Raw genomic sequence first — 14505 nt, 5'->3', positions numbered from 1 at the left:
CAAACAATTAAACGCCGGTTTTGTGTTGTATTGCGCTATATTCAGTTGCACAATTTGTGGGCATATCGATCGGTTAGATCGGTTGGCTGAAATCTTTATTTCAATGTTAATTCAAATTTCTCACATGTTTCTATTTTATCTTACATTTGTGTTTTTCTCTCCTTTTCACGTCTTTCCTGCTTGCCTAATTTTCTGTGACTGGCGCGCCGTCATAGCGGGCCGCCGCTCTGTCATAAGTGCAAGCAAAGACAAAGTAAATTCTAACTGTTCTTCTTCGAATGAGAGAGAATAAAAACCAGGGGCGCGTTGGGTAAGCCTTTCTACTGGCGCGGGGCGGTAATTAAGCCTGCACCGCAACATTCCCCACCCCGTAATTCACCAGCGTCTTCGTGCGGTGGATTACTCTCCAAATTCAGTACGGCCAGCTTCACTGTTGGTCGCGTCACAAGTCCATCTACTGTGCGAACGACTGCGCTTCGCACCTGTCCGTCTTTCCCACGATGAACGTCGATCACTCTTCCCTTTGGCCACGTATTACGTTTAGCGGCATCGTCTACAATTATCACCACGTCACCTACTGCTACCGGCTTGAGCTGTGGTTGGAACCATTTCGTGCGCCTTGTGATTGTAGGTAGATATTCTCTTAGCCACCTCTTCCAGAAACGGTCGGCAATTTGGCTGGCAACACGATACCCTTTTGCGAGTTGCGGCCCAGACTGTTGCAGTGAACCGCTCCCACGTAGGCCACTAGAACTGCCCTTTAGAAAATGGTTCGGCGTTAATGCTTCCGATTCGGCGCTTTCTAAAGGCACATACGTCAGAGGCCTTGAATTCAAAATTTGCTCTACGTCAGCAAACGCTCCTCTTAACACCTCTTCCTTCAGGCCGGCCTTTGGCAGTATTTCTGAAAGTATAGATTTAGTAGAACGTACCAGTCGCTCCCAAACGCCGCCCATGTGCGGTGAACTGGGAGGGTTAAACTTGAACTCCAACGTTGGATACTGCTGTTCCACAGCTGAAGTTGATATCCGTACTATGTGCTCCTTCAATACGCGGCTGGCTCCTCTAAAATTTGTACCATTGTCCGATAGTATGGTACGCGGCACCCCTCTTCTGGCTACAAACGCCTTCAATACGCAAAGAAATGAGTCGGTTGACAGTGATGTAGCAATTTCTAGGTGTACCGCTCGGGTCGTAAGGCATGTGAATAACACACCCCATCTCTTCTCGTGCCTGCGGCCCACTGCGACTTCAAATGGGCCGAAGCAGTCCACTCCAGTAAAGGTGAATGGTTGTGTGTGCGGCGATAACCTCTCCTTTGGTAAATCGCCCATCTTTGGTGGCACTGGTCGGGCCACTCGTATACGGCACGCTACACAGGCGTTCGCGACTTTTCTCACTAAAGCGCGTAAGCCGGTTATCCAGTACCGCTGTCTTACCTCGTTAACGACAATTTCATTGTGCAAATGGTAATTCTTCCTGTGATAGTACTCCACAATCAGAAACGTTACTCTATGCTTTTGCGGTAGTATAATGGGTCGCTTAGTGTCCATAGCTACTCCTTCAATTCTGTCGATTCGTCCTTTGATACGTAGCACTCCTAACTCGTCCAGGTAAGGAGTGCACTTAAATAGCTTACTTTTCATATTTGTTATGCCATGTCCTTGGTTTAAGCATCTGATCTCTTCTGGGAACTCCTCTTCTTGGCATGCACGAATAAAAACTGCATCGGTTTCCACATCGCGGTTTATAGCCAAAATGTTCATCAGTTGTTCTCCGCAAGGCCTCTTACATATGCCTTGCAAAAAGTTTAGAACTCGCATTTGTACCGCCCGTAGCTTTTCCAACGTTCCGAATCGTTCCGGATCAGGTGTGATGCAAGCCAAACTAGAGTTCCCTTTGACTTTCTCCTCGTGGTGCAAGATACTTTCACTCGTCTTGCTCGGGCCCTGCTCCATGCTAGGCCATTGTGTCTCTTGTTCATACAAGAATCTCGGGCCAACAAACCACCTTGAATTCCCGGTCATGTCTGGCATCTTTGTCCATTTCGCGCCATCGTCTGCAACGTTATGCTGGGTGGGCACCCATCGCCAAGATAGCACGTCAGAGTCTTCCAGAATTTCTCCAACTCGCAATGCCACAAATTGATTGTATTTGCGGGCATCTGATCTAATCCAGCATAAAACGTCCTTAGAATCCGTCCAGAAAATACGCTGACATACTGTTACTGAGAGTTCAGGTTCGATGAATTTCGCCAGCCGTAAACCAGCCATCAGTTCCATCCGTGGTATTGAGACTGGCTTCAAGGGGGCCACTCGTGTCTTAGACGCTACCAGGGAACAGTGGACTATTCCATCCACTTCTGCTCGCAGGTACACAAGCGCTGCATAAGCGTTGATGCTGGCGTCCACAAACGTGTGAAGTTGTACTCGTCTTGCACAACAAACCTTCGGCATGCACCTTGAAAAATAACAGCTTCACCCAAATTTTCCAGTCTGCTTGGTCCTCTTCCTGAAGAGACTCATCCCAATCCGTTCCTGCTCGCCAGATATTCGGCAAAATAATTTTAGCACGAACAGTGAAAAAGCCAAGCAATCCAAGTGGGTCAAAAATTGACATAACCACACTTAAAACAGTTCTTTTGGTCGGATAGTCTTTCGATGCTCTTTCAAGTAAATCCGGCTTGACTACATACGTAAGTTGATCTGTCACGGGCAGCCACCAAATGCCTAAAACCTTGTCTTGCGTTTTTTCAAGGAATCCCACCTCCCCAGGCACGTCTCCTTCTTGGTTCTTGAGCGCTCTCACTACGCTCGCAGAATTCGAGGTCCAGCGCCTCATGTTGAATCCACCCCCCAAGTGAATTCTCTGCACCTCCATGGCCAACTCCGTCATCTCGTCTTCGGTGTTTGTCGACTCGAGCCAGTCGTCGACAAACGTGTTTCTACAAATGGCCGCAACAGCTCTTGGAGATTCTTTTTTGAACCGCTCTGCGTTGCGATTCTTTATGTAATTAGCTAAGGCCGGCGAGCAGGAAGCCCCGAATGTCATAAGCTGCATCACGTACGTTTCTGCCGCCTTAGCCGAATTTCCATTGCGCCATAGAAACTTCTGAGCCGTCTGGTCCTCTGGGCGCACTCTTACTTGGTGAAACATCTCACCAGCATGTCACCAGCCACTGCTACTGGTCGCTCCCGAAAACGTATTAACACGCCAACTAGAGATGCCAGTATATCCGGGCCCTTTAGCAAGACGTCGTTTAATGACGTGCCGTTGACTTTCGCAGCTGCATCCCAGACCAGCCTCGTCTTGTTCTTGTTTGGGTTAGTGACTGTAAATATAGGAAGAAACCATGAATTTTTACCCTTATTTAGCTCACTTTCTGTTAATCTCCGGATGTATCCCTTTTCTTCATAGCTTTGCATAATGTCCAACATAAAGCTTTTAAGATCGATGTCCTTTGCCATTTTCGCTTCTAAACACTGAAGACGCCTCATGGCCATCGAGTATGAATCCGGTAGATCTACTCTGTCGAACCTCCATAACAGTCCAGTTTGCCAACGTTTGTCAATCGGGCAATAACTTGTGGTCGCCTCCATAATCTGCAACGCGCGCTCGTCGTCTTTCGATCTTAATGGCTTACTTGGCACACGTGTTCCCGAGGACTCCATAGCAAAGTATTCTTTCATTGACGCATCCAAAGCGCGCATGCTGCTCGCTTCATTGCACTCACATATGTGCAATATGTGTGAGGACGCTGGAGCGGCGTCGCTGTGCCGGCCATACACAGACCAGCCCAATCTACAGCGCGCCGCGACCACGTCGTCTCCTTCGGACTCCCGTATCTCCAAAGGCACACAAACTTTCAAATTATCCAGACCAATAATTAAGCTTGCTTTTACGTTACAGTAACTTAAATTTGGTAAATACTGTAGATGCTTTCTCGATGTTACCAGTTCGTCCGTAACTGTTTGCGTAGGCAAGTCTAACTTACGTACCGTGCGCAAACTCTTGAGTTCAAATTGCGTCGTTCCTTGACACATCGACGACACTCCGACACTCACATACTTGGACGCGCTTTCCGTTTGAGTGACTTGACTGGTCCACTTTAAGCACAGTTCTTCGGCCGGGCCATCTAGTCCTAACTCGTCTGCCAGAGTTTCTTCAATCAAAGAGCAAGCGGCTCCCTCGTCCAGTAAGGCATATGTCGCTAAATTTCGCTTCCTTCCGTATAACATGATTGGCATATATCTGAATAAAGCCTTGGTTGTTATATCTCCATGGAATAAGATTGGTGGATGAACTGGTTTATCATCCTCATTCGTCTGCCACTGCGATTTGCTTTCCTTGTAGTCCGCTGTCTCGTGAATCAACGAGTGGTGTATCTGCCTGCACCCATCGACACCACAACTTCTTTTACTTTTGCAATTCCGTATCACGTGCTGATCAAAACAACAAAAGCAAAGCCTCTTTTGCCGCACGAACTCCTTTCTCTGCTTTATGCTCATTTCTCGAAAGAGGCGACAGTCTGCTACGTTCTACGTCGCTCTTTGGTTCTCTTTGCTCCATCCTTAGCTGGAACTGTATACGGCGTAACCATTGAGGCACACATTGCAATGCCAAACAACCAATTGTCAAAGATAGACAAGTTAGCCACACATCCAATTAGAGTCATTCGGTGTCTTCCCCAATCGAGTTTCAATTCTCCCGGCAACTTATCGACCAGCTCGCCTAGTAAAGCTGGATCGTGCAGATACTCTTTAAGCCCAATTGCGACCAGTGTCGCGCAATAGTTCTGCACTGCCAAGGCTAGCTGAATAACCGAATCCAAATTATTTGAGCGTGCCGCTGGTTCTTCTCTTAGTTTCCTTTGAAGGCTCGAGAGAATAATCTCCGGTCTTCCATAAGGCATCCGTAACGTACCGATTGCATACGGCACCGTCTCTGGACACATTAGCTTTCCTCGAACGGCATCCCAAGCCGCTCCTTTTAAGCACTTTTGGAGCCGAATAAGATTCTCTTCGTTGCTAATTCCACATCTTTCAGTAGATAGTTCGTAGTGGCTTATAAACAACAACCACTCTTCTGGCTTACCGGAAAACACGGGTAAGTCTTTGTTCAGTACTTGGCGGGCCGCTATCTGTTCCGATGACAATAAAGTTTTCTTGTGTCCTAAATCCGTAGAGTGCACTCCAGGGCTTAACGTCAAGTGTCCGGTAGCCGGCAGTTGGCTTCCAGGTCCATGCTGCATTCCACCCTCGTTACTCATTTGTCCTTGGGTCCACAATCCGTTATGAAGATTAGCTGTATTGGCCAGAAGAGGTAGACTCACTCCTTGAATAGTCGATTGCGCCAACGCAGGTACGGACCACGGAGCTAGATCAATTTTACTGGGCCGTTTAATTGCCGTACCGTTTCCTGCGTGACTTTCGAATATTCCATTAAGAATCGTTTGTTGCACTGACAAAGCGTCGCCTCTGGATGGCGTTGACATCGTTGGTGTATCAGTTTCTTTGTCGCTTGAGACCGCTCCATTCTCAGTCGCCTCAGCGCCGTCTTCCTGACTCTCAGCGCTAGGTTGAACTGGTACTCTATTACTGTTGCTCATTGCATATGTTGCGTAACAATGAGGTTATGTTTGCCTGTTTGCACGTGGTTCACTATCTCCGTCTCTTTTCCTCTCTCAGCGAGCCGGCATGTAATCGTCTGCCGCGGTCGCTCTCACGAAGGAAGCTTCTGGAAGTTTCCACGTTCACTATCTCCCTCTCTCTTTCTCTCTCAGCGAGCCGGCATGTAATCGTCTGCCGCGGTCGCTCTCACGAAGGAAGCTTCTGGAAGATTCCACTCCAATCCACGTGGTTCAGAGATATTCAGACTCTGCTAATATCTCTGGAGCCAAAGAAATAAATATTTCAGGATGTAGAAAATGTTCAGGTCGTGACGTGGGACAGCTCCAAAAAAGTTCGCGAGTCGAACATATACCCCGAGCCCTCTAACCAAACAATTAAACGCCGGTTTTGTGTTGTATTGCGCTATATTCAGTTGCACAATTTGTGGGCATATCGATCGGTTAGATCGGTTGGCTGAAATCTTTATTTCAATGTTAATTCAAATTTCTCACATGTTTCTATTTTATCTTACATTTGTGTTTTTCTCTCCTTTTCACGTCTTTCCTGCTTGCCTAATTTTCTGTGACTGGCGCGCCGTCATAGCGGGCCGCCGCTCTGTCATAAGTGCAAGCAAAGACAAAGTAAATTCTAACTGTTCTTCTTCGAATGAGAGAGAATAAAAACCAGGGGCGCGTTGGGTAAGCCTTTCTACTGGCGCGGGGCGGCAATTAAGCCTGCACCGCAACATATATAATAGACATAAAAGGAATAAGTCAGGAGGTAACAAAATCAAAAGGTTTAACCTCTATTGAGATACGGACAACTAAATATATAATCCAGCACGACTTTCATATCGTGGATTTACATTTCGCTATTCCATGCGATGGCATATTGGGAATCGACTTCATAAAGAAATACAACTGTCAATTAGACCTCAAGCCGTCTGAAGATTGGTTTATAATCAGACCCGATAACCTTAAATATCCAATTTATGTACCAATAACATACAGTTCTGGCAACAACTCGATACTTCTTCCAGCAAGATCCCAAGCTATTAGAAAAATTCAATTAACTTCCCAAGAAGACAGTGTATTGATTCCAAACCAGGAAATTAAAGATGGTATTTACATAGCTAGTACAATAGCAACAACAAAAAATGCATTCATAAGACTACTTAATACTACAAATTGAGATCAAGTAGTCAAAACAAATAATGAAACTAGAGAAAAGTGTGTATTATCTCAACTATCAAAGAACTTTCCTTCACAATTTAAGTCACAGCTCTCAAGCTTATGCACCAAATACAGCGATATATTCGGATTGGAAACAGAACCAATCACTACAAATAATTTCAACAAACAGAAACTGAGATTAAAGGATGATGAACCAGTATATGTCAAAAATTATAGAAGCCCACACAGTCAGGTGAACAAGATACAGAAGCAAGTCGGAAAATTGATCACCGACGGAATAGTCGAACCTTCTGTATCTGAATATAATAGCCCATTATAACTTGTCCCTAAAAAATCATCTCCGACTTCAGATTCAAAGAAATGGCGATTAGTGATTGACTATAGTCAAATAAACAAAAAATTATTGTCCGATAAATTTCCACTCCCTAGAATTGAAGACATTTTAGATCAACTAGGGCGAGCAAAATATTTTTCCTGTCTTGACCTTATGTCAGGATTCCACCAAATTGAACTTGAAAAAAGGTCAAGAGATATAACGTCATTTTCAACGAGCAACGGCTCGTTTCGTTTCAATCGATTACCTTTCGGTTTAATAATAACGCCTAACTCATTTCAGAGGATGATGACCATTGCAATCTCTGGATTAGAACCTTCACATGCATTCCTTTACATGGATGACTATTAATTATTAAATTATAGGTTGTTCCGAAAAACACATGCTTAAAAACTTAACAGATGGTTTTGACAAATGCAGGGAATACAACCTAAAGCTGCATCCAGAAAAATGTTCATTTTTTATGCATGAGGTGACTTTTCTTGGTCATAGATGCACAAATAAAGGAATACTTCCAGATGACAAGAAATATGACGTCATCATGAATTACCCAGTCCCGCACAATGCGGATAGCGCTAGACGTTTTATAGCCTTTTGGAATCATTATAGACGATTCATTAAAAACTTCGCCGAATATTCCCGACACATAACAAGATTATGTATAAAGAATGTTCCCTTTGAATGGACAGTTGAATGTCAAGACGCATTCCAATATTTAAAAAGTAAACTAATGGAACCAACATTGTTACAATACCCCGACTTTAATAGAGAATTCTGTATAATTTCGGATGCAAACAAACATGCATGTGGAGCAGTTTTAACTCAAAACCATGATGGACTCCAACTTCCCATTGCTTATGCATCTAGATCTTTCACTAAAGGAGAAAGTAATAAGTGTACTACTGAGCAGGAATTAACTGCAATACACTGGGCAATATTACATTTTAGACCATATATATATGGAAAACTTTACTTAATAAAAATAGACCATAGACCTTTAATATACCTCTTCTCAATGATCAATCCCAGTTCTAAACTGACACGTATGAGGCTCGAATTAGAAGAATATGATTTCACAGTTGAATACTTAAAGGGGAAAAAAAACTATGTAGCTGATGCGTTTTCAAGAATAACCATCAAAGACCTACAAAATATAACTGGCAATATCAATAAAGTCACTACAAGATATCAGAATAGACAGAAAATCCGCGCGGAAAATAAAGAACAAGAATTGCCTACGCAATCTTTAAATACAGCTTCTAAGCCCAGCGTATATGAAGTCATAAACAATGACGAAGTACGCAAAGTAGTGACATTGCATGTAAAAGATATGTTATGTTTATTTAAACATGGCAAAAAAATTACTGCAAGATATGATGTTAGCGATTTATATATACCAATGGGATCATAGACTTAGGTCCATTTTTCCAAAGGCTTGAACTGCAATCCGGTATAAATAAAATCAACCAACTCAAAGTGACACCGTGGGAAAATATCTTTGAAAATGCTTCAATAGATAATTTCAAATTAATGGGCAATAAAATATTAAAAACATTAAGAGTAGCGCTACTCAAACCGGTGACCCTAATAGATAAACAAAAAGATAAAGAAGCTATTTTGTCTAACTTCCATGACGATCCCATACAAGGAGGTCATACTGGCATTTCAAAAACTTTAGCAAAAATCAAAAGACATTATTTTTGGAAGAATATGACTCGTGATATCACTGAGTACATACGAAAATGTCAAAAATGCCAGAAAGCTAAAATAACGAAACATAGTAGGACCCCACTAACAATAACAGAAACACCCATAAATGTTTTCGACAGAGTGATAGTGGACACGATTGGTCCACTACCAAAATCAGAAAATGAAAACGAGTATGCAGTCACCTTAATATGTGATATAAGTAAAATATTTAGTTGCCATACCTGTTCCAAATAAGAATGCTAATACTGTCGCTAAAGCAATATTTGAATCTTTTATCCTGAAGTATGTTTGTGGAGGGGCGGAAGGACCCGACTAAGCCTCAAATGGTTGGCGGGTGCCAATATCTTCAGGGTCTCGTACGTGAGTAGAATGATTAAAACGCGCGAAAAACTTCGTTTTAATTAATGATGATTTATTGAATTCACAAGGTATACCGACACACACACGAAATGGTTCGGTTTGAAAAAGTGACAAATCGTAAAGTCAAATAATCAGGAAAAAGAACGGGTGTTCGGATGAAAAGCTCGATTCAGAATAAATGGCGATGCCCATTGAAAAAACCAAGTCACTCCTCCTGGTGTGACCGTAGATGCCGAGGATCAAAAAACCCTCCTCACTCCTCACCGCTCACTGCTCTTCGCCGCTCACTGCTGTTCACCCGGTGGCGTGAACATACCGCCCCCCTTGCAACATGTTGCAATTGCCACCCTGGACATATAAAGGATGGGGGACGGCAACGTCCTGGAGCGCCTAGATCCCACAGGAGCCGGAGACGACCCATCCAAACACGGTGCTCTGGGCACCGTGAGTACCGCTATGACTGGGCACACAGCCTGGTTGGATGACCTCAGGATAGAGGTCTGCCCCGAGCACCACGGACACCGACGCCGGACGATAGAAATAGGGGTCGGCCAGGATCAGGGTGGCGAATTTCTCCCGGACCGGCGCCGCCACTTCCCTGATGGGAGTGCAGATGGGCAAGTCCTCTTCGACCCGGAATATAACGTTCCGTCGGAGCGTCTTGTCGGACCTCGACTCGAGGACGGCCGTACAGGCTTGGTCGACCCCGACCTTGGTCACAGCTAACCCCAGGGACCAGGCAAAGGAGAGATTGATGCGGCTCTTAGCCGCACACGCATCGAGAAGGACGCGGGTCTCGAAGGATTTCGAGCCTCCGGTTGGGCGGACTGCGGTTGGCAGGACAATCGTCGTCGAGCAGGGAGGATAGAGAGATCTCGGGTGCGCCTTCTGGGGAAGCGGAGCTGTCGGACGATGATCGGGAACGGGGTTGTAGCGGGGGTGCAGCACGCCCGGAGGGGGGTGATTGGCTGCGACGCCGGGTGGAGGCACGTTGTCTCGGCGGTTGGTCGGCCATGTGGAGCAAGGTATGGTGCTTTTGCCCGCATCGTCGGCCACCATGGCGAGGCCGGCACGCGCCGGATGAATGCTCGTGTGCCAAGCAATTGGGACAATACTTATTGATAAGCACCGCCCGGAGCCGCTTTTCCCCTCGGAGGTTCAGGAAGCGCTGACACTGCCGGAGTGCATGAACCCCCCGACAGACCCGGCATCGGTACACGTTCGGGCCCTGTGGAGCAGCTCGTTTGCTGCGGTGGTGCGGCAGACGCGTGGGGGCCATGTCGCTATGAAGGGGCGAGCTGAACGAACTGCAACGAAAGAAATTACGTAGGGGGGAGTGGATTAGTCTATGCACGGGAACGAGAAACATGCACGGAGACGAGGACATTCGGAGGGAACATAGAGGGATTGGGAGTCACGATAAGGTTTTAGGCTCAGGACTCCTGCTGTCTTGCAACAGAATGAGCTTCGCTACGGGTCTTCGGATAGACCCACGGGCGGTGGTGACATCAGCCACTCGGACGAGACCGTCAGCCCCGGGCAGAGTGCGCTCAATTCGCCCTAAGCGCCACTCGTTGGAGGGGAGATGATCTTCGGACACGATCACGAGGTCGCCGGTCTGGATGCTGCGAGTCGGTGATTTCCACTTGTTCCGTTTGTGAAGCTCCTTGAGGTACTCACTCTTCCAGCGGCGGCAGAAAGCCTGCTGGATTGCCTTCAGTCGCTGCCATCAGTTAATCAGCGACATAGGCTCGACCAGAATTTCCGGTTCCGCAATGGATAAGAGCGGTCCTCCAATCAGGAAATGTCCCGGGCTTAGGGCCAGCAGATCCTCTGGATCCTCGCTCCGGGAGAGATTGGCCTGGAGTTTAGGCACGCTTTGATCCTACACAGGAGAGTGGAAAGTTCTTCGAAGGTGTATTTGACAGTGGACGAGGACTTGTAAAACAGGGTCTTAAAACTTTTGACCCCTGCTTTCCACAGTCCTCCCATATGGGGCGCGCTTGGCGGAATGAACTGCCAGGATAAAATGTGCTGGGGAAATGCCTTCATTATATCAAGCTTGGTGGCGTTCAGGAAATCTTTTTCGAGCGCCTTTGAGGCCCCTACGAAGGTTTTGCCATTGTCGGAGTAAAGGACTCGGATCGCCAAGAATGGCACGCAGTTAATCCCAAACGTGACAGTTTGTAACTCATAATCCTGAATATTGCCGCAGCGGTCTCGGTAGAGGATCCGCTGAAAGGGGGTATGCCTGGGGTCGACTCGGATTTGTCGATACATCTGCGTTATGTCGGCGTTGAAAACGAATTGAAAGAACCGCCATTTCAGTACCTGAAGCGTGAGGTCGGCCTGAAGAGTGGGGCCGGTGTGCAAGACATCGTTGACGCCTTGTGTGGAGGGGCTCGGCGCGTTAAATACCACGCGTACCTTAGTGGTGGTGCTATCGGGCTTAAACACCGCGTGATGGGAAAGATAGAAATTTTTCCCATCTTGAGGCGGCGTCACCCGAATCATATGACCCAATTCCTCGTACTCTTGAATAATGGCATCGTACTGCGTTTTTAGGACGGGATCCTTGAGAAGGCGTGCTTTATTCCGCAGGAATTGAGCCAGCGCGATCGGTCTTGTTTGGCCCAAGTCAACGCTATTCGGACCTTTGAACGGTAGGGACACAACATATCGGCCGTCCTTTCCTCTTTGGGTGGTCTTCTGGAAGTTCCGCTCGCAAAATACGTCATCCTCCTTTTCCGGCTTTGCGGGAAGGTCTTCCACCTCTTAAAACTTGGTGAGGAGTCCAAAGATGGTTTCTAGCCCGACGAACTCACCAATATCCTTTTTGATCCGGTCTCCGAGGACCTGGGGAAACAGGTCTACACCGATAATCATGTCAATAGGCGCGGGCTTGTTGTAGTACGGGTCAGCCAGGGGGCGATCGAGGCACTGCGTCGGAACAGTGTTAAGGAATGGAGCCGTTGGAATGGCCCCTGACAATTTGGATACGACCAGGGCGGAGAACTCGATCTTGTTCAGTCTGTCACACGGGGGAGACAGCATCAGCAGGCACACCTTGTCGGCGCAGCCTCCATCACTCTGGCCCATGCCAGTAACCGCGGCGTCTACTGGGTAGAAGGGGGGCTGGACCATGCTGAAGACACGCTCGGAGAGAAAAGTTGAATCGGCCCCCGAGTCGATCAACGCCCGAATATGATGATCCACACCATGATGGTGCAGAGTGACAATCGCTCTGTGGCGCTGGATGGTGGGACTTGCGCAGCGGACGGCGAGGGCACGGACACATCACTAGGATGCAACAGCGTATGATGACGTTCCTTGCAGGTATGGCAATTATGCGCACTGGAGCAGCCCTTCACTTGATGACCGCGGGCAAAACAGTTCAGACAAAGTCCCTGCTGTCTAATGGTTTCCAGCCGCCTCTGAACAGGCATATCAAGAAAACTAGGGCAGAGCCGTATTGGGTGATTCTCCCGATGGCACAGCTTGCAAGACGCCGGTTTGAGCTGAGCTTTCGCTGGAAACGCTTGGACCTTCATCGTTGCAGAGGATTTGCGGGGACCAATGGGGATGGCTTTTACACTTGGGGCCGACTTTTGTTCTTCGGTGGCTTCCAGGACACGATACCGATCGGTAAGAAATTGGTTCAAATCGGACCACGTTGAGACGACAGTCTCATTGGGCACTGATTGCTCCCACAGGAGGATTGTGGCCTTCGGCAATTTACTAGTGCAGATGGCGATAAGTAAGACATCCCAATTCTCAGTACTAACACCCGAACGCTCAAGTGCGGTAAGGATTTGCCCGACTCTTGTGCCACCGCGGGAATCTGAAGGAGTTGTCTGGCTTGAGTCATGACAAGCAGACGGCTATTTTCGTACCGTGCGGTGAGGTTCTCCCACGCGGCCTGGAAACCCTCATTCGTCAGGGGGACTTAGCCACGATGGTTCTCGCTTCCACTCGCGTCTTGGCGTTCAAGTGATAGAGCTTCTCCACTTGTGACAAATACGGATTGGCGATATAAATGGCGGCGAACAAATCGCAGAATGTGGGCCATGCTAGGCTGTCGCCATCAAATGTCTCCACCTCACACGGATATATAAATATGGGCCCGATAGTGCTGGAAAAGATATATATGTATTTATTTATAAATATGGGCGGATATATATATGAGCGCAAAAAGTTGGCCGGAAAAATTATATAAATAATTTATAAATATGGACGGATATATAAATGTGGGCACGATAGTGCTGGAAAAAATATATATGTATTTATTTATAAATATGGGCGGATATATAATTAGGCGAAAAAAGGGAATCGGAAATAATGTGATTTGAATTTGGCGCGCTTGAGCCGCCTATCGATATCACGACTCGACTCACGTGTCACCACTACTCCGAAAACAGCTGTCGGCCGCTGTTGTGGATGTGGGGTTGTGTTAAATCAATGCGCGACACCGAAATGGATTATGTGTTGTGTATGTGACACTCTATGTTTAGGGAAACTGTCACTTATCTTGTGACACTCTATGTTAAGGCAAACTGTCACTTATCTTGTGACACTCTATGTTTAATGGAATGGTATTGTTTATGTTTACATTAATGTGGAGTGTAGACCTCTTGGGTCGGCTGTTATGGGAAGTGTTGCTAATGGCATAACTCCTCCCCTCTGAGAGTATGAATTCTCCTGAATTCTGTTTACATTAATGTTTATATTTTTCTTTTTACAGTATATATGTATATAAATGGATAAACATATAATAATAATAATAATAAAAAGTGTTAAAAATATGCCATTTGTCATTTTCTTTTCGTATTTAAGTTCTGTGATTTCTTTTAAATTGTCAAAATTATCTATTGTTACATGATCAAAGTTAATTGTGTTTTTATAGGTTTGATTCAATAGTTCTGTTGGATAAAAAAATTTTTCGTGAAATTCTGTTTTTTCGTTAAAAAATATTTCATTTAGAATTTGAATTTTACAGTTACCGAATCGAATTAAGTTACTTCCCTTAAGTACCTATAATATTTCTTTTATCGCAATTTTGATATATTTTTGTATTCTTGGCATTTTTGATTATAATTGTATCATCGTCAATTTCTTCGATACTCGTTATATTGTTGAATATAAATTTGCAATTATTATTAATGGTACAACTTTTACTTAATTTTAATTCTTTTAAAATTTTGTTGGGTTCATATGTAAATGTTTTATTATTTATTTCTACAATTAACTGATTTTCTTGGTCTATTTGTATATAATCTATATTTGGTATAGGAATAATTAA

At 45.6% G+C, this 14505-nt stretch overlaps 1 protein-coding gene across 1 annotated transcript; it reads right to left on the bottom strand.

Annotated features, from left to right (window-relative positions):
• Positions 1-320: 320 nt before the first annotated feature.
• LOC137575519 (uncharacterized) lies at positions 321-4238 on the bottom strand. The gene is made up of 5 exons (XM_068288105.1): positions 3999-4238; positions 3380-3845; positions 3145-3331; positions 2448-2944; positions 321-2383 (listed from the first exon to the last, which is right to left on the bottom strand). The coding sequence occupies exons 1-5, from the start codon at positions 4236-4238 to the stop codon at positions 321-323; spliced, it is 3453 nt and encodes a 1150-aa protein (XP_068144206.1).
• Positions 4239-14505: the final 10267 nt, after the last annotated feature.

The sequence above is a fragment of the Drosophila tropicalis genome, unplaced genomic scaffold, assembly GCF_018151085.1.
Source record: "Drosophila tropicalis isolate 14030-0801.00 unplaced genomic scaffold, ASM1815108v1 contig_573, whole genome shotgun sequence".
NCBI classification, from domain to species: domain Eukaryota; kingdom Metazoa; phylum Arthropoda; class Insecta; order Diptera; family Drosophilidae; genus Drosophila; species Drosophila tropicalis.
Note: the sequence above shows the minus strand (reverse complement) of the source record. Positions and strands in the feature narration are given on the sequence as shown.